The 21,387-nt window shown below is 45.3% G+C and overlaps 1 protein-coding gene across 1 annotated transcript; it reads left to right on the forward strand.

Annotated features, from left to right (window-relative positions):
• The first annotated feature begins 157 nt into the window (after positions 1 to 157).
• On the forward strand, positions 158 to 20,342 carry CSUI_004306 (uncharacterized protein). Its single transcript, XM_068064499.1, has 11 exons — positions 158 to 5,111; positions 6,674 to 6,819; positions 7,970 to 8,077; positions 8,802 to 8,898; positions 9,568 to 9,629; positions 10,369 to 10,515; positions 11,285 to 11,480; positions 13,358 to 13,432; positions 14,637 to 14,789; positions 15,499 to 18,090; positions 19,427 to 20,342. The coding sequence occupies exons 1-11, from the start codon at positions 1,794 to 1,796 to the stop codon at positions 19,586 to 19,588; spliced, it is 7,056 nt and encodes a 2,351-aa protein (XP_067923528.1). The 5' UTR covers positions 158 to 1,793; the 3' UTR covers positions 19,589 to 20,342.
• Positions 20,343 to 21,387: the final 1,045 nt, after the last annotated feature.

Genomic DNA, 21,387 nt, shown 5'->3' on the forward strand with positions numbered 1-21,387 from the left:
AGGAGCTGAAAGCGATAGACTCTTTATTAGACGAGGGAGAGACAGCAACACTGGAGAAAAGAAAAGACGAGGAGAAAAGTAGAACAGGGGGTGAGGTGAGTGAAAAAGAGTCAAGACGAGAAAGGGAGAGACACGTATTTTGGTGGCCAAGAGAAATGCTTTTCAAACACCGTCGCCTGCCACCTTTCTTCTTTCTTGCTTTTCCTGTTTCTTCTTCGTGTTTCTTTCTTTTGCTTGTCTTCTCTCAAGCTCAGAGATGAATGAGAAGATGACGAAGCTATTGCGAAGATAGAACAACTCCTCACTCTCAAAGACGCTGAGACCTTACGTCTCTCTAGAACGGTTGACAGATCGCAGACATGTATATCTATCCTTACCCTTTTTCTTTGCTTTCACCTGTCATCTTATCCTTTTCTCTTCTCGCGTTTCTCTCTCTCCTTCGGCTTCTTTCTTCTATCTCTGAAGTCTCCTATTCATCTGTCGTTCTTCTTCCCCATGTCTTGGAGTAGATGTCTCATCTCCCCCGTTGCCTCTTGAGGCCTGTTCGCCGTCCGTCTTTTAACCAGACAGACGCCGCTCAAAGCAGACACCTTTAGCGAGGTGTAGGAGTGGGCCTAAAGGAAAAAAAAGTAAAAAAGAAACAGAAAGAAAGAAAGAAAAGTCGCGGTGTGTGTGGACACTTTCTCCTCGAGTCGGGAAGAGTCTTAGCTCTTTCGCAATTCAAGTCTTCTTTCTAGAGATCGTCGTCCCTCTTCCTCATTCACCTTCGTATTTTTGGAACAGAAGAAGTTCTAGAATCTCTCGTTCACTTCTTTTCTGTCTCTCTCTGTCTGGCTTTGTTTCACATGCTTCTCACACGATGACGTACCTCAGTCTTCTCTATCTTCAGTGAGAGAGATCCATCTCATGTTTCTTCCATTCTCCGTCTTCTTTTTGTTCTTCTTGTTGTCTTCTCTCCCTTCTTCTTTTTTCCGCGAGAAAAACGTTCCTTCCTTTCTCCGATCAACAGGCCTACCAGCTCCATAGCCACTCTCTCTCTCCCTCTTGCTCTTTGGTATTCGAACACATGAGAAGACGAACGAGGAGGAGAAGAACCTCTTCTTTCTCTTCTTTCTTCTTCACTCTCAGAAAGGAGACAGGGGCGTGCCGGGTCACCCCCCTTTGATGTATTGACGTGAGGGAGAAAACAAGAGGATTCGAACGCCAGATCAGCACAGAAGTTTCTCTTCTTTCTCTTCCTTCTCCCTCCTATTCTTCTGAGCTACGGCCTTCACTATGGCACCTTGTCGCTTCTTTCCTTTTTTCTTAAGACAATTCTATGGACGGAGGGAGTGAGAGACGCCTGTCTCCCTGTTCAATACATCTCTAGATGTCCCTCAAGATCGCTTTGACGAGCGAGAGAACAGAAAGCTCATGAAGTTTATCTAGCTCTTCACCACCGATCATCTTGAATATGCACAAGGATGACAGACTGACATTTGATATTCTTCTCTTTCCCTTTCTCTTCTTCTCTTTCTCTTCTTCTTCTCCATTCGCTTCTTCGTTTCTTTTTTCTTCTTCTTTTCTACCCAGGGGTGGTGTGTGAAGACTCTCATCATACCGGAGAAACAGCTAAGCTCGGGCATGTCGTCTGAGGTGTTGTGGTTTCCTTCTCTTCCTGGATTACCTCGTCAGTCGTTTAAGATCTCTTGACCTCTTCGATGAACTTGAATTGCTTCACACGTCTTGTCAGGTAGCGAGTCTCTCGGTCTTTTTCCACTTGTTTCGAGAGTTCTTTCTGTTCTTCTCGCAAAATGTCGCTTTTCTCTGGAATGCTCATCAAGCGGTCCGCAGGAGGGAGAGAAGAAAAATCTTCTTCTTCCTCATCGGAGTTACCGACATCCTCAAGGACTATCACAGCTTCAGGTGTATGTACACTTGAGGCTGCTGCCTGTACACCTGGGACGAGTAGTAGTCGTAGTAGTGATGCCGGGGGGAGTCATGCATCTTTATCATCTACACGTCATGATCGTATAGAGAACCATAGGAGTTCTTCTCAATCTTCAAGTATTCCTATCTTCTCTCATATAGATCCATCGACAACCTTTCCATCGAATAGGAGTCTTGCCCCTCGACCCACAAGTCTCTCAGCGTCTAGTGTATGTACACCTGAACATAGTCATTCAACTCCAAGCGCAGCTCTCCCTCTTTCGAATGTCTCTCTTCGTTCTCCACCCCCCTCTAGTAGTAGTAGCAGGAGTGGTTTCAGTAGTCCGACCACAGCTCATTCGCTTTACGATGGAGCCGAAGTTCAAGGACAAGGCGATTCCTCTCTATCAGAGAAAAGTGTTGAAAGGAGACAGCGTGGAGAACAAGCTTTCTTCTTCTTGTCTCGATCATCTCAAAGTAAGACGACGGATGAAGGACCCCCGGTGAGTCGATCTCCTTGTTCTGCAGAAGCAATGAAAGAATACCCACTGGCGTTCCACACACATAGGGAGGAGCTTGCATCGCCGCTGTCTTTATCCTCTCTAGCCCCGGGCCATACCACCACTCCAGAAAAATCAAAGGAGGGTGAGCTCAGCTCGACAACTCTTTCTTCTCTTCAGTCTTCATCCTCTTCGGGGTCGCATAGAACATCTCCATCTTCTTCCTCCTCGCTTGTCGGAAATTCCGGCGGGAGTCTTTTGCGGCCTTGGGGCATCTATCCATCCTCGTCTTCCTTGTTGTCGAGAGTCACTTCTGAGAAGCCGTTCTCATCCGCCTCTTCTTCTTCCTCTTCTTCTGCTTCTGGCTCTTCGTCATCTTCATCTGCCTTTTCTTTTCTTCAGAAGAAATTGCCTTTGTCATCCTCTTCTTCTTCATCTTCGGCTCAAGGAGACAATATTTCTATCTCATCAAAGGTTTCCTTAGCCTCTCCTCGCGATGATAGATCTCCTCCTACCGAATCAGATCTTCACTCTAAACACCCCGACCATAAAGACCCTTGTTCTCTCTCGCCTTCTTCTTCTTCTGCACCTCCCCCTACGGATTCTTCATCTTCTTTCTCTTTAGACAAAGATCATACGCGATTCCATTCCTTCACCCCACAGCCTCCTTACCCTGTCTCTGTCTCCTCCGCCGTCTCTTCTCACGATGTCTCTGTCGAAAAATCGTTCTCTTCTCTCACTTCTTCCTCTTCCTTATCTCAGCAGCAGGAGCACCCGTCATCTTCTTCTTCTTCGCACTTCTCATCGGGGATCATCAAGAAGAAATCTCGAAGTGTGAAGTTACCAGGGTTGTGTCTCGTAGAGAGAGCTCAGCAAGAAGCTCGGTATCCCACTTCGATCTCTCCTCCTTTCGCCTCTTCGTCTCCTCCTGATCTAGACAGATCTTCTCTCTTTGAAGAAGAAAGAAGAACAACCAGCGAAGAAGAAAGAAGAGAAGGGAGGGAGAGAAGAGAACTTCATCCTAAGGGTGCTGTACCTTATGACGATGAGGACAGTCGATACTTCCATGATGGAGAAGACCATCGATTCGGGGGGGGGAGATATGAAGAAGAAGATAAAGAGAGGAATGAAGGAGGCATCGTTTCGATGTTGCCTCCAAGCGCGACTTTTCACGGAAGAACGACGGTTTCGGGGAGTTTATCCCCTCATCAAGAATCTCTTAGAAAGGGCTATAAGCAGAGCGTTCCAAGTAGTCATGGTGGTAGTAGCAGAAAAGTAAGCAGAGGAGGAGGAGGAGAAGAAGAAGATAAGAGAGATGCAGAAGAAGCAGATGAGCATAGCTGTCTTTATTTAAATGGAAGACATGAGAGAGATAAGGTCGTCGAAGACAGAAAAAGAGAAAGAAGAGATGAAAGAACAACAACATCGACGTTGCCTCTGATCGATACAGCATCGATAAGTGAAGAGCTTCTTTCCGATGTAGAAAGAAAGAAAGGCGTTCCCCATCCTTTCTCAAAGGGAATCTTGCGAGAACAGAAAGAAGAAGATAGAGAAGAAGACAAACGTCAACGAGACGTCCAGATCTCTCATCAATCTCCACCTTCTTCTTCATTTGCTTTCATCTCTTCGTGTCGTATACGCCGCGATGGCGACGATGATCCTAATGCCGCATCCCTCTGTTCTTCTTCCTCCTCACTACGCCAGACAAAGTCGAGAATTTCTTCTTCTTCTCTCACCATATGCGAGACAGAAGGACTCGAGCAGCAGAGGCAGTATGGAGAAGATAGACAGAGTCGTCTTAAGCCTTCAGATGACACCGACCCCCCTTCCAAATTCTCTTTCTTAAGAAAGTCGGGTCTCTCTTCTACTCCTTCTCAAGATCATCAGCCATCTTCCACAGGAGGAGAAAGAGAACAAGGAAGAGGTCTTGGCTCTCCCCGTCTTGCCTCAGAAGCTTCTTCTTCTTCTTTTGCTTATGAGAACAGGGGCGAGACCTCTCATCGTGACCGTAAGGAACTTTACCAAGACATTTCGTCAGGTGAGGTAGACGCGCGGCCTGCAAGAAGAGAAAGAAGAACGGGAGGAGCTTCCGTCAGTAGTAGCGCTCTAGATGAAGAGCCATATTCTAAACTAAGAGAAGGAGAGACGTCTTTTCTACCACCCCCCCGTCCAACTTCATCGACAGCTACCTATCCTTCTTCCTCCTCCTTCTCCTCATCTTGTACTTCCTCGTCGGAATCTTGTAAAGAAGAAGAGAAGATCTCCGCCTGGTATTACGTGTGTCGGTCAAATCATTTGCGACTCCAACAGGAAGAAACTCTTTCTCTCGCAGAGGCTATAGAAGAGCAACGAAAGATCGCAGAAGACTTGAGAGTGCTTGGCAAGGAGAAATCTCGCCTGCTTCTTCGACAAGAGAAGTGTATAGAGAAAGAAGATTTCGAGACAGCAGCTCAGATCGATGGAGATCTCTCTGCTCTGCAGAAGAAGTATGATCTACTTCTTCGTATCTTTCCTTCTACACAGCAGAGAAGACAAAATGAAGCGATTAAGAAGTCCTGTGAAATAGCGGAAAGGTTACTCGATGAAACGCATAGCATGCAACGTGATTTACAAGACATTTTCGAGAAGAAAAGACAGGAGAAAGAAAAGAAACACACCGAACGCGTCCAAAGAAGACAAGAAGAAGAACAAGCCTTGAAGACGGTAAGAAGAAACAAGGCGACAGAGCCCACGCCATCTCTCTCTCTCTCGCTATCATGAAAGAACTGCGATACCTCTCTCTCTTCTCTCTTCACGTCTCTAGAAACGGCAATTGCCGTTTCTCTTCTTTCGCTCTCTCTCTATCTTCTCAAAGTTCTTTCTTTCTCTCACCCTTGTGTCTGTCTTGTCTTTCTACGCCGTCTATACATGAGGACAAGGAGGAGGTAGGGGGGACGGGGGCTTTCCTTCTCGTTGTCTTTCTTTCTTTCTTGTTTGTATTACCTGTACTGAGGAGTAAAAGTTTACGAGCTTCTTCAATCGATACTAGTCGCAGGCAGGGGGTGCATGCATGTTCTCCTAGATATTTATCTCGAGATTGTCTCACGGTTTCGCAGGAGAGGAGACGAGCAGAAGGATGAGAGTTCCTCTCTATCGCTCGCTTGCTGTGTCGATCTTCTTGTGAACGGAGAAGAAGAAGCAGATGAAGATAATTTCTTTCGTTTCTTCTCTTTCCCTTCTTCTTGTCTTCGAAGTGGCCCTTTGTATTCATTCTACGCGAAAAGAAGTGTGTAATGGAGATCCTTACAGATCGGTTTTCATGGAATTCTGGAGCCTATATATCTCTACATCAGAAGTCATAAGAGAGAGACTGTGCATCTTCTCTTCTTTCTGTCTCTCTCTCTCTCTTTCTCTTGCTTTCTCCCCCTTCTGTCTCTTTGTCCCTTTCTTTTTCTCTATATAGATATGCATGTAGAGATAGATTCATGTGGGCCAAGTACATGGGTCTGTTGCTCTATAGAGAGTATGTGGTATACGGGCGGGGCTCCTTGGTCTCTATCTCTTCACCTCGTTTTCTTTTTCTTCTTCCTCCTCTTCTCTCTGTTTCTTAAGGTCAAGTGGGATAGAAGTCTTCTCGCTCTGTCAATCCTTTCTTTCGAGTTGTTTCTCTTTATGCATAGTAGTAGAATTACTTCACCCCCTCGTTTCTACGGACTCGTCTTCTAACGCTTCAATAGAAGCCCTCTTTCAGCATTGAGAAAGAGAAGAAAGAAAAGAAAAAGAAGAAGAAGGGAGAAGAGATAGTCTTTGTGATCACAATAAGCCCTTGGCTGGTCTTCAAAGCACGGGGTTTGTCTCCAAGCTCATACAAGATTCTACACATACCTGTAGATACAAGAGACAGATATATATAGAGAGATGTAGATATATCTAGATCTCCCTCTCTATATATATAGAGGTATCTATATGCCTGCTCTACTATCGCACATGTTCAGAAGAAGCTTCGTCAAGTCTCGCTCCTCATAAGCATACATCTTCATACGTACATATTCATGCAGCCATACACATTCATACATATGCATATTCCTATATAGTTGTACATACACATGGTTACATACATAGATACATATTCCTACATACGTATTGCTACGCATGCATACGTGCATCTATACTTATATATGCGTACATACATCTGACAGCTAGAAGAGACAGTGACTGGTGTACATACACCATGGAAAGTTTCTTTTCATCTTCCCTCCTTTCTTCTGTGAAATCTTTCGTGGCAGGCATCAGAAGAATTACAAGGGAGACTGCGAGAATGTGAAGAAAAGGTCGCCGGTACAGCGAATGCCTTCAAAGCTCTCAAGACACTCGAGATGGAAGGAAAAGAAGAAGTCAAAAATCGACTTCGACTTCTCCAGGAAGATCAATTGTGAGTTCTATGTTTTACAAGAAGAAGAAAAGGAGGAAGAAGAAGTGTATGTACCCCTGCACGTCTCTGTGTACGTACATACACCCACATATGCATACATACAAGCATACATACATATATACAGCCAGACATACATACATGTACACATACAGGAAAACACACATACCTACGTAGATACATTCATACAGGGAGGGTAGGAGGTGCTTTCATATGTAAGAGAGTGAGATGAGATCCAATACGCATACACCACTGTGATCCTTTCCTGTCTAATCCATTCGTCATATTCTGTCTCTCTGTCGCTCTCTTCATGCATCATGAGACATTTAGATATATATAGAGAGAGAAAGAAAGAAGGAGGGTCAGGCTTTCAGGTGGATGAAGATCTTTCTGAGAGTTCTTGTTTCTTCTTTGGATTTCCTCTCTCGGAAGCGAGGGCTTTGTGTGAGCCCTACACGCCTAAGAAACAGAAGATCATGCTGAACCAGTACTTGTCGTACATATATATCTATATATATCTATATATATGTAAAGATACATCCACGTATATACATATATGTATAGAGGTGTTGACCCATGTATATGAATGTGTATATACTGAGAACAAGGGTTGCTGAGGAGATGCACATACAGTAGAGGGTGTATAGGCGTAGAAAACATATTCATACGAGATAGCAAAGACAGAAGACAATGATATAGACAAAGAGATAGATAGCGACATGGCTGTGTGAAGCCGAATCTGTCTATCTATCTATCTATTTATCTATCTCTCTTTACTCTATCTGTATATCTCTCTTTACTCTATCTGTCTTGCATTTTGTAGACCACCGAGGGATGCTTTTATCTCATGTCGCACATACACGCATTCATACACATATACATATACATACATATATCCACATACATACACATATACATACATATACACATATCCACATACATATACATATACATACATATACATATATCCACATACATATACATATACATACATATACATATGTCCACATACATACACCATACGTGGCGATGTATGAGTATCGTCGCATGGTCATCATTGGTGAGAGGTGAGTGGACCGGTGGATAGGAGATTCTTTTTCTTCTTCTGCTTCTTCTTCTTCTGCTTCCTGTTCTTTTTCTTTTGCGGCTTTAGAGAAAGACGGCAGAAGATCGATGACCTTCGGAGAGAGCTCGCCGCCTTGGAAGAGGAATGGAGAGAAAAAGAAGAAGAAATTGCATGTGTAGAGAAAGAATACGATCGGTAAGAGAGAAAGGAGTCAAGCGGAAAGAGAGATCGTATAGCCACCTTAAGAGAGAGAGAGATAGAAGAGACTTTTTTCTTTCATATCTTCCTTCATATCTCCGTCTGTCTCTACATAAGATCGACTTCTATCATGCTTATAGAGATCGTCAAAAATACGGCGGAGACAAAACAAGTGTCCTACATTACCGAGTTCATAGATGCAGACATACATACACACATTCATTTGTCCATCCATCCATACATCACTACATATATATCTATATATATATATATATACATATACAAAGAGATATATGCACGTCTATAAGGGGGCTTTTGATCGTTTCCATGAAAACTTGAGTCCGATGCTTGATAAGGTAGACTTTCTTCTCTTGTTGCTGATCCCCTTCTCTTTTCCTCTAGCGTGTGGGAAGCTTCCTACGTTCTTCATGAAAAATCTCCTGCCTTTAGGGGCATCCACGCTGAGGTGTCTAATTAACACAAGAGATAGCTCACGCAGAAGACTGTATACAGAGACATGTCTCTTTCGAAGAAGAAAAAGAAGAGCAAAGAGAACAGTTGTAGAGAAGAACCTCCACCTGAGTGGGATGTATTCTTGCTCCTGCGAATGTGTCTCTTACTTGCCTGACCAGTTTCTATAGGAAACCGCGGAACCCCGCTCAGATTCTTCCTTTCTTTCTTTCTTTCTACTCTGTGTGTATACATCTATCTTCATTCGTAGACTTGAGGAGGATTGCCGCCGAGAAGAGGAAGAGCTCCGGAGAGAACAACGGCGTCTCCAAGAACGGGAGAGGTCGCTTGAAGATGAAGAAGTCAAAGTAAGACTTGCACTCCACTCTAGAAAGGCTTCGTCAAGTCTCCTCTTCGTGTCTTTCTTGGTGCTTTTCTTCTTTGCTTTCTCTTCATTTCATTCGCCAGTAAAGGTCCTGAAGGGCCTGCCCGCCCATCCAGGGGGGTGTACGTACACTTATCCGGTGAGGGACTACATGAGTGGTATGGATGAATATGTATGCGTATATATATATTGATACATACACGTTCCCCCACACAGGTCTTGAGAGATGTTACACACGCGTGTACCTCTGGGTCTCTATGTCTGTTGTAAACACTTCTGTATAGGGAGAGGGAGAGATAGAGACTTGAAGAAGCATTCCAAGTATCGATATATGTATGGGTATAAAAGATATGTATGTTTGTATGTATGGCGTATTGGCTTACACCAGGGATGTTTCTTTGGTTTTCAGGGATGGTGGCTAGAAGAGAACTTCTCTCCCAACAGCAGCCAGCCTCAGTATCTCTTCCTCTCACATCACTCTGCAACAGTCTACGCTTCTCTCTCTATGCGTCTCTCTCGCTCCCGTCCACCTATCTAGTTATCTGTCTATCTTCAATTTACCTGTCTATCTTTAATATACGTGTGTATCTTTAATATACGACTCTAGGTCTTTTGTGGTTGTGTGGTAATGCCTATGTTTTCTTTCTTTTAGTTGCAGCATCGACGCGAAGCTTTGCATGCCGAAGAGACAGCCTTTGAGAAACTTCAACAAGAGTAGGTCCTTTTTCTCCTTCCTCTTTTCTTTTCACGACACGAAAGTTACCCTTAGCAGCCATGAGAAAGTCCCTAGATCCGATACTTCCACCTACTCTTCTTCCCTTGACTCTGTGCTCTCACTCTTTCTTTCTTTCTCACTCCTTTATTCCTTTAAGTTGGCTCGTGTGAACAACGTCCCATCTTTCTTTCTGTATGTCTATCTCTGTTAATCTATCTATGTTACCTTTCTCTGTTGGTCTCGATATCTTCTTTCTTATTAAGCTGGAGACGAGGGGTGAAGAGAGATAGAAAGTATCGGAGAGAGGTGTTCCTCCCTCAAGAGAAGAGAAAGAAAAGCTTCAGACATCCTCCCCACCGCTCATTCATGATGTGCCACGCCACTTCCCGTGACTGGCCTTCTTCTTCTTCTTGTCCTATCTTTTCTCGTGTTTGCCTTGTTCCTTTTGTGGGTGGGGTAGAGCGTTTCTTTCGTTTTTCTCTTTCTTTCTTTCTTTCTCTTCCACGAGGCAAGAACGGAGATAAAGTGAGGAAGAGTACGGGCAGCAGCACAGCTCAAGGAGAGTTGCTAGTCTCTCTAGTCAAGAAAGATTAGCGATGCTTTCTTTCTCATTTCTCTCTTTCTCTCTTTCTCTGTTGGATTCTCTTTCTTTCTCTCTCTCTTTCTCCTTCTTTCTCTTTCTTTCTACACTCCTATTTTGCTTGTCTCCACTCTTTTCTTTCTCTTTCTTTCTTTCAGGAATGAGGAGCGCGAGGCGAGTTTGGTTAGTTCATTGAGGTCTTTCGATAGCCGTATAGCTTTTCTTAAGGCTCTTCTTAAGCTTCGTCAGGCTGTCTATGCAAAGTTACAAAGCTCCTCTGCAGGTGCAGCCCTTGAAGAAAGACAGTAAGAAAGAAAAAGAAAAGACTCTTTTCTCTCCTTCTTGATCCTGTAGATAGAACTCAATCTTTCTCTCTGCAAATCGATCTCTTTTTGTCACATATCTTCTATGAAGGTGGCACGCAGGCTGTTCTACTTCCTTACATACTGTTGATGTATATATATATATATATATACAGATATAGATAGACGGATAGGCCCAGTTGGGATGTTGTGTTGTCTGCAGCAGGCGTTTACAGCAGACATTTCGTGTATGGAGGCTAGAGAGCTTGTTCCTCTATGTCAGTTCCTCTCTCCTTCTATACGTATGTGTGCTGCACGTAGATGTATTGATATGTATCTATCTTCAATCTATCTATCTACCTATAGACGTTGACCGCGTTGTGTCGTCTCACCGGCGTGCTTAGAGGCCGGTCTCTTCCAGCAATTGCCAAGACATCTCGAACTCACAGAGTCAAAGTCTCTATGCTTCCGGTACTTATGAAGCCCGTCTATATGTATCTATACATATAGAGAGAGATAGATACATATAAGTGTAGATGTATCTTTCTCTATCGAAATGTTTCTCCGTGACTCTTATAGTTGTGAGTTTATGGACTCTGATGTGATGTGCATGCCCATCCGCCTTTCTTCATACTCAGAGACTTCTTCTTGCTGTTTTCTATCTCGATAGATACTTCCTCTCTCCACTCAGCATCTCCTATCCATCATCTTTTTTCTTCTCTTTCTTCTTTCTTTCTCTCTCTTTGTGTTTCGGTTGTCTCTCTTTCGTAAGAGCTGAGATGGCACGTCTGCTTGAAGAGAAAGAGGCCTTGCGAGCGGAGCTCTTGCACCAAGAAGAAGTGCGTGTACGGCTTAGAGGAGAGCAACAGCGACAGGTTCTTCTTCTTCCTCTTCTTCAACAGGAAAAGGAGCTTGCAGTGGCATCTCGACACTTCAAAGAGGCGGCATCTTTCTCCACAGAAATCAAGGTAAAGAAGAAGAAGATTTCATGCCTGTCTTTCTATGTTCGTTTACTCCTGGGTTGTGTGACCTGCCGTCGGGGTGAAATCTTGGGTAGCGTTCCTCTCTTATGATGATGTATATCAAGGAACGCCGCACAAGAGACATGCTGGAAAAGCTTGCAGCGAAAGAATTCTCAGTCTTACGTCCTTCTCTATTCATCTATCTATCTGTGTATCTCTAAAAGATCTATTTATCCTCAATCTATCTGTCTTTCTTCTATCTGATCATCGATCCATCTATGTCTCTTTCATCTATCTATCTATCTCTCTATTGCTATGCATACAGACATTCATTTGTCTCTGTATGTATGGATCTCCCCCCTAGATACATGTACTCCACCTTAGATACACCTCCACGTGTCTTTAATCTCTCTAGGTATCTATGGACACGCTCCTGTCTATGTGAGTAGCACGATAAGAGAAAAAGATGAGGTGACACAATACGAAGACGAGACTGTAGGGCAAAGAAGCAGTGACGACGACTCCTTAGCTGACGACGACCTGAGAAGAATCGGTCCTTCTGCTTTAGTCATAGAGCGAGCCTCATTGAAGGTCCTGACAGGATCCAGCCGATGTCTCTCTCTCTATTGAATATGACATGTCTCCACCCAAGCAGTCACCAAGAAGAAACAAGGCTGAAAAGAGAAGAAACCCTATCCATCCCGCATTCTCCCTGGCATTGCAAGAACAGAGAGAGACAGTGAAAGAGAGACAGAGAAGAAAGGAAAAAGGAGAGAAACAAGAAGAATCCTCCTTTCTTCGATAGCCTAGGCCGGTCGTCTTCTTCTATCCACGAGATTCTTCTTATGTCTTTAAGGCAAAGCGTCCAGGCGACCTTCTGTTGGCCGTGCGGGGTGACTTTACACAGAAGCCCTACTAGTTTGGCTATTCCGTAGTTTCTGTGTAGGGATTGAGAAAAGGGATTTAAATCAGCAGGCTAATAGTCAGCAGGTCATCTCGCTCTCCGGTTGAATGAAGCTTCTCATGGAAATTTATTCTTCCTGGTTTTAGCGGCTTATCTCGTCGTCTGCAGGCGTCTCCTGTAGATGTGTATAGATATGCAAGCAATGAGACACGTGTGTAGGATGCGGTGCTTCTGTACGCTATCGATCACGGTGAGAGGGATGATGTATCTTGTTACGTGCACGTATCTAGGTACATATAGATCTTAAGCAAATAGATAGATAGATAGATAGAATTGACGGAGAGATTGATAGATAGATAGATAGATAAAGATAGACAGATCGATTCAAGATAGATTGGGGATTGATGGGAGATAGATAGGTACACACACCAACATACTCTTTCTTTTTCTCTTCGAGATGCTTGTAGACACCTAGGACGAATAGGCTTCTACTCTTACACTGTCTGTCTCTATGAGTGATGAGCTATGAAGAATCAGACGTTCTTCCTTCTCTTCTCCCCTCGTCACTTTCTACACAGATCAATCATTCTGACGATAGCCTCATGTTGAATCAAGTTCTCTCTCTTCGAGGATGGAAGTTGCTATAAAGAAAAGAAGAAGAACAGGAGAAAAAAGAAGAAGAATAGGCGATCCACTCTCAGTCTATGGGTGCTCTCCGATGCCAATGCTGGCTCAATAGGCGCCAGTGTGTCTTTTCTCTTCACTTCTTTAGTCACTCCATCGGAAATGACCTACCATTCAGATACTTCGAAAGAGCGTGACGAGTTATCTTTCTGTCTATCTTTAATCTATCTATCTATCTATCTTTAATCTATCTATCTATCAATGTATCTATCTTTAGTCTATCTATCTATCTTTAATCTATCTATCTATCTATCTATCTTCTTTTGCTTCTGTCTTCGTCTTCTTGTCTTCTTAGAATTGCCAAGAGGTTGTCGAGGAAACCAAACAAAAAGTCGATGCATGCACACAAGCCATCAAACACCTACAGAAAGTAAGTTCATCTCTCTATCCATCTCTAATCTATCTATATATCTATCTATCTAACCTTAGTCTATATCTGTCTATCTATCTTTAGTCTGTCTATCTAACTGTCTTGCAGATTTGGTGAGGGTAAGTCTTTATCCATGTACGTATATAGATATGTATATGCGAGTCTATATTGTGTGGCTATATATGTATATATATATATATATATACATATAGATATATACATATAGATGTGTATGCTCTGTAGACGCGAGGAGTGTGTCTTCATAGAAAGAGAGATACGACGCTCTGAAGGTCTTTTGTGAAGTCTCTCTGCACATGGACGTTCTATGGTCTAAAGAAAAATAAAAGAGACTGGTCTTCCTGGCGCTTCCTTCCCGTCTCTTCTCTCCGTGTACCTGTTGCACTGTGTTCCTATGAAGAGACGCCTATCTATCCTCCTACTATTTAACTTCAAGAAGACCCAAGATAAGATAAGATAAGCTCATCTTTGCTTTATCACCGTCTACCGCTCTCCTCCTCTTCGTCGTAATGTAATGGATCTATTTCTTAGATAAGCGGGAAAGCAAAGAAAGAGCAGGAAGGGCCCTAGGATCAAGATACGTACAATGCCCCATTATGCGTCAGCCATCTCTATACATCAGACATAGCGATATATATATATATATATGTGCTTGTTTGTATGCACCTTTTCCCATATTCATAGGTACACAGGATAGAACGTTCATCCTTTAGCCAAGACATACATATCTCCTTGGGATCATCTATATACGTCTGCATGCACATCTACATATATATATATATATATGCGTATGCGCACGTGATGGTGTACTGTGTCCCTTCACTTGGATGGCTTAGGTGACACATCGATTGTGTTTGGATTGTTTCGATTCACTTCCGCTTCCATCGGGGCTTTATTATCTTCTTCATTCACGCCATACATCGACTTCTCTCACCCTCTCTTCAATTGCGTCTGTCGTAGACCTTCTTCTATTTCTTCTTCTTGTTCTTCTTGCTGTCTCTTCTCTCTCTTCCCTCTCTTTTTGGAGAGAAGTTCTTCTCGTTTCTTCGCTCTCTCTCATTCATTCTCACCCCACAAGAGTTTGTTTGCAAGACGAGAGAGCTCTCGAGTCTCTTCTTTTGTCTGAAGAGAGTCTTCGTTACGTTCTTCTTCCTATCATTCTTGCCGTGTTTCTCCTTCTCTCCAGGATTTAGATGCACGCGAGCCCGCTTTAGAGCAACTCCGAACAGCTCAAGTGACAGCTCAGAAGAATCTCCAGCGTGTACAGAGAAATCTGCTGTCTAGACAGCTGAGATCTCTCGAAAAACTCAAGCCATTCTGTCCAGAAGAAAGAGACTCGGTAAGCCCCGAGGTTTTCATTCTTATCTCTTCTCGTCTTTCTTTCTTTCCTTCTTTCTTTCTTTCTTTGTTCGGAGGAGAGAGAGAAAGAGTAATAGGAGCGAGAGTTAACAGAAAGACAGGTCTTTCTTTGTCTGTGTTCATAGCGACTCGGATATCTGCATTCTAGAGACTGGGGAGAGCATACACTTTTCTCTTTGTAGATATGAAGAGCGAAAGCTCTTCGGGGCGATTTTTCTTTCGTTGATGTATCACAGAGACGTGTATATCTTCTTTAACGGCTTGTTTCATATATGGAGATGGCTTAGGCTATTCGAGCAAGGGTAAGATACAGAGAGAAGGAGAGGGACGAGGAGAGAAGAGCGGAGGAGAGGTCTTCGAGTCGTTGTCTTATGGATATCTCTGAATGTACATCGTAGACTGATATGCCGTCTGGACTTATTATATGTCTTCTGTGTATCGATGGATGATGTGTCTATGCATGAAATAGACTGCACTTTTAGTTCAGTTTGTCAGGGCTTTTTTCCTCGGTCGACTTCGCTTTCTCTCATCACTCTTAAAGAACGACTGATACCAAGATCGTTTCTTGTCGACTCTTGCTATCTTTCTTTGGTCCCTTCTTATCTCTTTTCGTCTTTCTTTCTTTCCTTCTCTTGTGTGTATCTTTTTCTTTCTTGTCTCTTTCTTTCTTTCTGTCTTTCCTGTTTTAGCTATACCGTCAAGCTATTGATGAGGAAGTTGCGGTGTACCGACGTCTTCTCGATCTTCTGTGGGAAGGACAAAGAGAAAAGAGCCCTCGCCATTTGCGTTCCTCTCCAGCCCATCCAACTGAGCCCGAGGGAGAAGAAGAAAACGTTAAGAAAGCGAGAGAAGCCGGAGAATCAAGCAGGTCTCAAGAAAAACCCGTCGAGTCAACACGACTTGAAGAGGAGGAAGATCGTTATAATGATGGGGGAGTATCAGATAGCAGCTTGATCTCCGAATCGGATTTCGAAGAAGTGAGAGTTTCTAAAGAATCGAGAGAAATGCATGCAGAAACGAAAGAACTTCCATCTGCTATGGTGACAACACAGCATGACGATGAGGAGGTAAGAATGAGTCTAGAGAAACCTTGTTTGTCTTCTTGTATGGAAGAGCACCCATCTAGTTCTCCATTCGAAGCTAACCACGGAGATCTATGTGAAGATAAGGAGAGAAGAGACTGCGGAGGCGATTCGGACGATGCTGTCTGTGAAGGAGGTCAAGAAGAATCTCTCCTTACGACTTCTCTTCGTAGAACCGGCACGTCTATCACTAGCAATGAAGACGAGGCGGAAAGCATGAAAGCAGGCGCTTCCTATGTTTTGAGAAGTCCAAGGAGATCAAAAGAAGAAGAAGAAGTTAAGGAGAGTGAAGATAGATCGGACGTGAGAAACAATGATGAAGAAGAGCGACATAAGGAGACTGTGACGGTAGATAGAGAGAGGGATGCTGAAGAAGACGAAGAGGAGGAAATCCTTATGAGAGTTGCCCAGTCATCTCCATGTGAAGAGAGACGGAAGAAGACGAAGGAGGAAGGAAGCTCGGTGGATGACGGAGAAGAAGTAGAGGAACAGAGAGAGACAGAAGGAGAATTCGAGCATGAAGAACAGGAAAGAGAGGAAGAAGAAGAGAAGAATCAGAGAACACCAAAAGAAGAGGAAGAAGAGACTATCCCAACAGATCGTTGTGATAGAATCGAGGATCGTCTTTCTCTTTCTCTCAAGAGTGGAGATCTTTCTCATCACGATGAGCAGACGACAAAGTACGACGAAGAGGAAGAAGTTGGAGAAGACAAAGAAGAAATCTTATCTGATCGAAAAGATGCAGAAGCGAGTCGGTCTGCAGAACTGAGTGAAACGTTACCTTCTGACGATTCTAGAGAGAATGAAGGGAAGAACCTCATCACTGCTTTGGAAGGGGATAAAGGATGGCTACGTGACGGACACCAAGAAGCTCAGAGTTCTTCAAGGAGTGCAGAGGAAGGACGTCTTTCGTCTGTCGATGTAGTAGTAGGATGTGAACAAGAAGAATGCTGCAGTGTACATACATCTGCAGAACAAGATAATAAGAATGATTCTCGTTCCGGAAACGCCTTCCCTTGTTCCGTATCAGAACGGGACTGCGGTGTATATACACCTGAAGATTTAGAGGAGAACAGCGGTTCCCGTGGTTCTGGAAGCCCCTTACCTTGTCGTATATCACTTCAGGCAGAGAAGAAATTAGAGGAGAGTGATGGTGACGAGGGAGTAAAGTCGACACATTCTTTAGTGCAGATAAACAACGGAGAAAACGATGAAGAAATCGAAAGGGATGAGGCTGAAACAAGAAGCGAGAAAAATAGGAATCGCCCTCTCGGGAGTCTAGAGACAGTCCTTTTAGAAGAACAACAGCAAAGAGATCAGCTTGAAATACAACAGAATCTTCTTCATGTTTTAGAGGAGCAGCTCTTGATGATAAATCGAGAAGAGATGAGGGAAGATTCATATAGCGGAAGTCCTCAGCAAGACGGGGGTTTATCCTCTGTAGGTGATGAGGCTCTTCGTGAACAAATCTGGAGTGTACGTACAGCTATGGAGGAGACAAGTCGACGGATTGAAGAGCTTCAACATACTCGGGAGTTACTCGGGGAAGAAGATCTGACGAGAAACAGACAAGGGAACACGAATGTACTAGAGCGGGAGGAGAAAGAGACTAAGAGAGATTCTTATCAGGGGACACACTCAGACACCGGGCGTTGTTCAGATAGAGACAATGAGAGATCTAAACAAGAGACTGGCGGCGATGGTACTTCAGGTGTATGTACACCCGACGAGAGTAACACCCGTAGTACATCATGGAAGAAAACGGGAGACGGGGAACAACGGCTAAATCACAAGGTAGATGATGGAGAAGAGAAGGGATCAGCGAGCTCTGAGTCTTACAGAGTTAGTGAAGAACGACGAAGAAGCGCGAACTCATCATCTTCTCGTCAAGCTTCTTACCATTCTGAATCAAGCGGTGGAAGTATTTTTGCTGGTTTGCAGTTCAAGTCTCGTTCCGGGCCCCGGCCTTCGGTCAGATCTGGTGGTACATCTCGGGAGGGCGAAGGAGAGACAAGAAATCAAGCCAGTGGGAGACACGACAGAAGTGAAGCTTCACTGAACGAGGCTCAACGTGTAATAAAGGAGAGTTCTTCACATCCCTTCGATGAGGAGGCCATTTCAAAAGGAGAGAGGAAAAATGAGACGACAGAACTGGAAAAAGAGGAAAACCCACGGCCCGGAGAAGTAGAGGAGGCGAGTGTAAGTACACCGGTGAAGAGAGCTTTACATAAAAAAGAAGAGCCCGTTCTGGCTACGGAACAAGGACCTCAGATAGTCGGTAATGGGGTTGATTCACCACACTAGTCTATGATGATGACGTCTCCTCAAAGTAGCTAGTTTGAATATCTGCAGAAAAGACGTCCGTTCACTGTGGTGACTGCGCTTCTCCGATAATTTCTTAGGAAATGAGTAGAAGTCTGGTCACATACAGATCGGAAGAACACCCAGGAACGTAGACGGGAACAACACTAGAAAAGGAATCTGACGCAGTAAAAAGACTTACTTGCACTGCAGGCGACAGTGCGCTGAGGTGTCTACATCGGAGACACATTGGGTGAGAATGACGATGATGATGACGATGGGAGAAGAGGAACGGGTAGGAAAGTTGCGGGGGCTCAGTTTAGGGGAGACAATGGTAGACACACACTGCAAAGTTTGTTCGCGGTGCCAGTTTACTTTGTTCACTTTGCATGGAGGGGTTCCTCGTGTTGTTTTCAAATACCTGCTGACGCGGAAGTACCCAGAAGAGTCTCTTCGGTGAAAGACGAAACAATGAAGAGACATGCCTGTCGTCTTCAGAGATGGTTAAAGGCACTGGTCGCTTTTGCGCCGAGAGAGAAATCCTAGGACGGGCGGACGTATGCCCCGCTCTCTCTCAGCGGTGAAGGTCGCGTTCCACCGGTCGGGGTGCCGCTGCTTCTTGGAGATAGGACTTTGACCGCGAAGTGTATCGCATTGTAAAAGGGATGCAACTCTGTTGTAATCAGAGCCGGGGGCTGTGGGTCAAGGCAGCGATAGGATGGCCAACCTCGGAGCAAAGGAACGCGATAGCAGTAGAGTCACAGTTACGGACTACACACGAGCAAGATGTAACAAGGTATGGTGTGTGGTGGCCTTACACGCAGTGTTTGCGATACATTACGATAGAAAGCCGGAGGGAGAGTGGTGCTCAGAGAGCATACCCTTGTAAAAGGTACGTGCTTTTCATGATGGACGTACGAGAGCGAATGAGCTCGCGCCGACTCAACCGGTGGGAGAGTTGGAGATGGTTAAGTGGAACGAACTGCTTCGCAACTGCCGGTGCTACGGGACTCGAATCGGAGAGAATTCAGTCTCAGGGTGCTCTCGTTTTGCGGAACATCCACTCTCTGGCGACCGGGACTGCACTGTGCAAGACCTCGACACCCAGACTGGGCATCTGAAAATTGATGTCCGGCTTCCTACCACGCAGACACTGCGTGAGGCCGGCACACACCACACCTTGTTACATCTTGATCTTGAGTAGTCCGTGCCTGTGACCTCTACCCGTGCACAGCCCATCAGTAATGGACATACCAAGCGATTTCGGGAGTCAACAGCGCAGGCGAATCTGGTAGTCTGCAGCCAAGCCTACAGTGGTGTCGAACTAGCACCCAACGAGCTATTTCTTTCAAGATCGGTCAACGGTTCGAGCCTGCTTTCTGAAAGGTCTCTGTAACCCGCATCTTGCTTGCGCGGTAAACAGCGCAAGTGGATCTCCGGAGCGACGGGAGCGGGGATGCACCGTAGAATTCATACCGTCAGCCCGACCTGGGGCCGCCACGAGAAGGCTTCTAGTTCGCCCATCCCGAGGGCTGGGAAACCACTAGGAATAAGGGTGCCAAGTGTTCCGAGGAGCCGTGTTACTTTTTATGGCTGGAAACTGCTCAGCAGTCTGAAAGCCTTCCAGCCGCCGTTTTGATCTATAGGGGAAAGAGCACTCCAAGCGTCCGTGAGGTTGATCGGGCTTCCACTTAAGCCTGGTCTTTCATTGTCAGGCCTGCGCACCCTTTTTTCTGACCCAGTGTTTCTCCGGGATCCGAGCCTGACACCAGAGCTCTGGCCAGGGAAATGCCGCGCCACCTGCTTTCGTGTTCTGTCTGGTTTTCCGCGGTAGTCTACAACTCCGCCATTGTCGAAGACTGTGTTCCACGCATAACCGGCTGTAGCTACCTTGTGATATGTTCCCTCGGAAAGGCTGCCGAAACGACTCTGCCGCTGTAAACATCTGTCACTTTAACGGTGGGTGGAAGCTAGAGCTCCGTTCAGAAGGGGCTTGCGGCTGCAGTGTGGGGCCTTGCCCGGTGCGACGGACGATAGAGGAGGCTTCAACAAGTTAGGCTGCGGACAGCCAGCAAGAGTGTGTCTCTTCTTGCATGACGGACAGCAGTCCGGAACAAGGAATGGCAACGTTACTCGCGACCGGGAACGGAAAAGTGTTTCAGGGCAGAGCTGCAATAGAACTGGTAGATGAAGAGACAGACCGCGCGACTTTAGAGCCCATTTGGACACTGATATCGCATGCGTGTCTAGCATCGATCGACCAAACACCACAGTCCCCCTTTGGGGCCCACAGATGTACCTACTGGCTTACAAGCGACGTGAGGAGGAAGCGATAGTGAGCTTGGGGGGTTGAGCACGCGCCCCCGTGCTTTTTTCGATCTTTCCGGTCAAAAGGCCCGGGCATGAGACTGCGTGAGATTGCAGGTGTCTTTACAAAACGAGGCGAAAATGCCCTGTGTCCTGCTGCTTGGATGAGGTGTCCACCTTGTTTGATCTGGTGGTCTGGTGAACGCAGCCTGGTAGTAGGCTCGTACCTGGCGATATTTCATACTTCCTTTTCACTGAACCCCCAGGGAGAAGCATCTGGAGTGAGAGGCCGAGCTGAGGTTGTCCCACGTCTGCAGAAAGATAGAGTCAAAGTAACAGGTTTCCCCGAGACGGGGGGTTGCCCGAGGTAGTTGGTGTGGAACTTATTACTGTAGCATATGGTTTTGTCCCCAGTCTTTCTAGTCTCCCCTGTCCTTACATGAAGGAGCCATGGCCTTCGGCCGGGAAAAGAAATGCCAACACCTTCAACCTCGTCGCGCTGGCAGTCACAAAAGCTCCGTTATGGAGTTCAGTTTTCCATCGAGGTACATCTGGGAGCAGCGATCTCCCTTATTCGAAATGTAACTTCGCAGATACTCACTTGGATTTTCTATGTTCCCGGGTCTCTTCACCATCTGTGATACTCTGATGCGAGCTGGCGGGGCCGGCAGGCCACATTCGACCGTCCCAGATCTGAGTGTGGCACCACTTCCGCCTCTTGCGTACCTTTGACCGCGCTACCTCCGCGATGTGTTTTCCTGTAGTATCATGGACATATATAATCCGGTAGACACCATTACTGAGCATTGATGAGCACTGGACTAATCAGGTCAAGTGGCCTCCTCGGTCCGGCGTCTACGAACCCAAGACTGAGCCGGACTGCCGTAC

This window comes from Cystoisospora suis (genome assembly GCF_002600585.1).
Source record: "Cystoisospora suis strain Wien I chromosome Unknown contig_1985, whole genome shotgun sequence".
NCBI classification, from domain to species: domain Eukaryota; phylum Apicomplexa; class Conoidasida; order Eucoccidiorida; family Sarcocystidae; genus Cystoisospora; species Cystoisospora suis.

Bases quoted from the DNA above. Each gene is read 5' to 3' on its own strand.
- CSUI_004306 (XM_068064499.1), top strand. From the start codon at position 1,794: ATGTCGCTTTTCTCTGGAATGCTCATCAAGCGGTCCGCAGGAGGGAGA. The intron at 5,112-6,673 runs GTAAGAAGAAAC...CTTTCGTGGCAG, and splicing joins AAGAACAAGCCTTGAAGACG to GCATCAGAAGAATTACAAGG. The intron at 11,481-13,357 runs GTAAAGAAGAAG...TTGTCTTCTTAG, and splicing joins CTTTCTCCACAGAAATCAAG to AATTGCCAAGAGGTTGTCGA.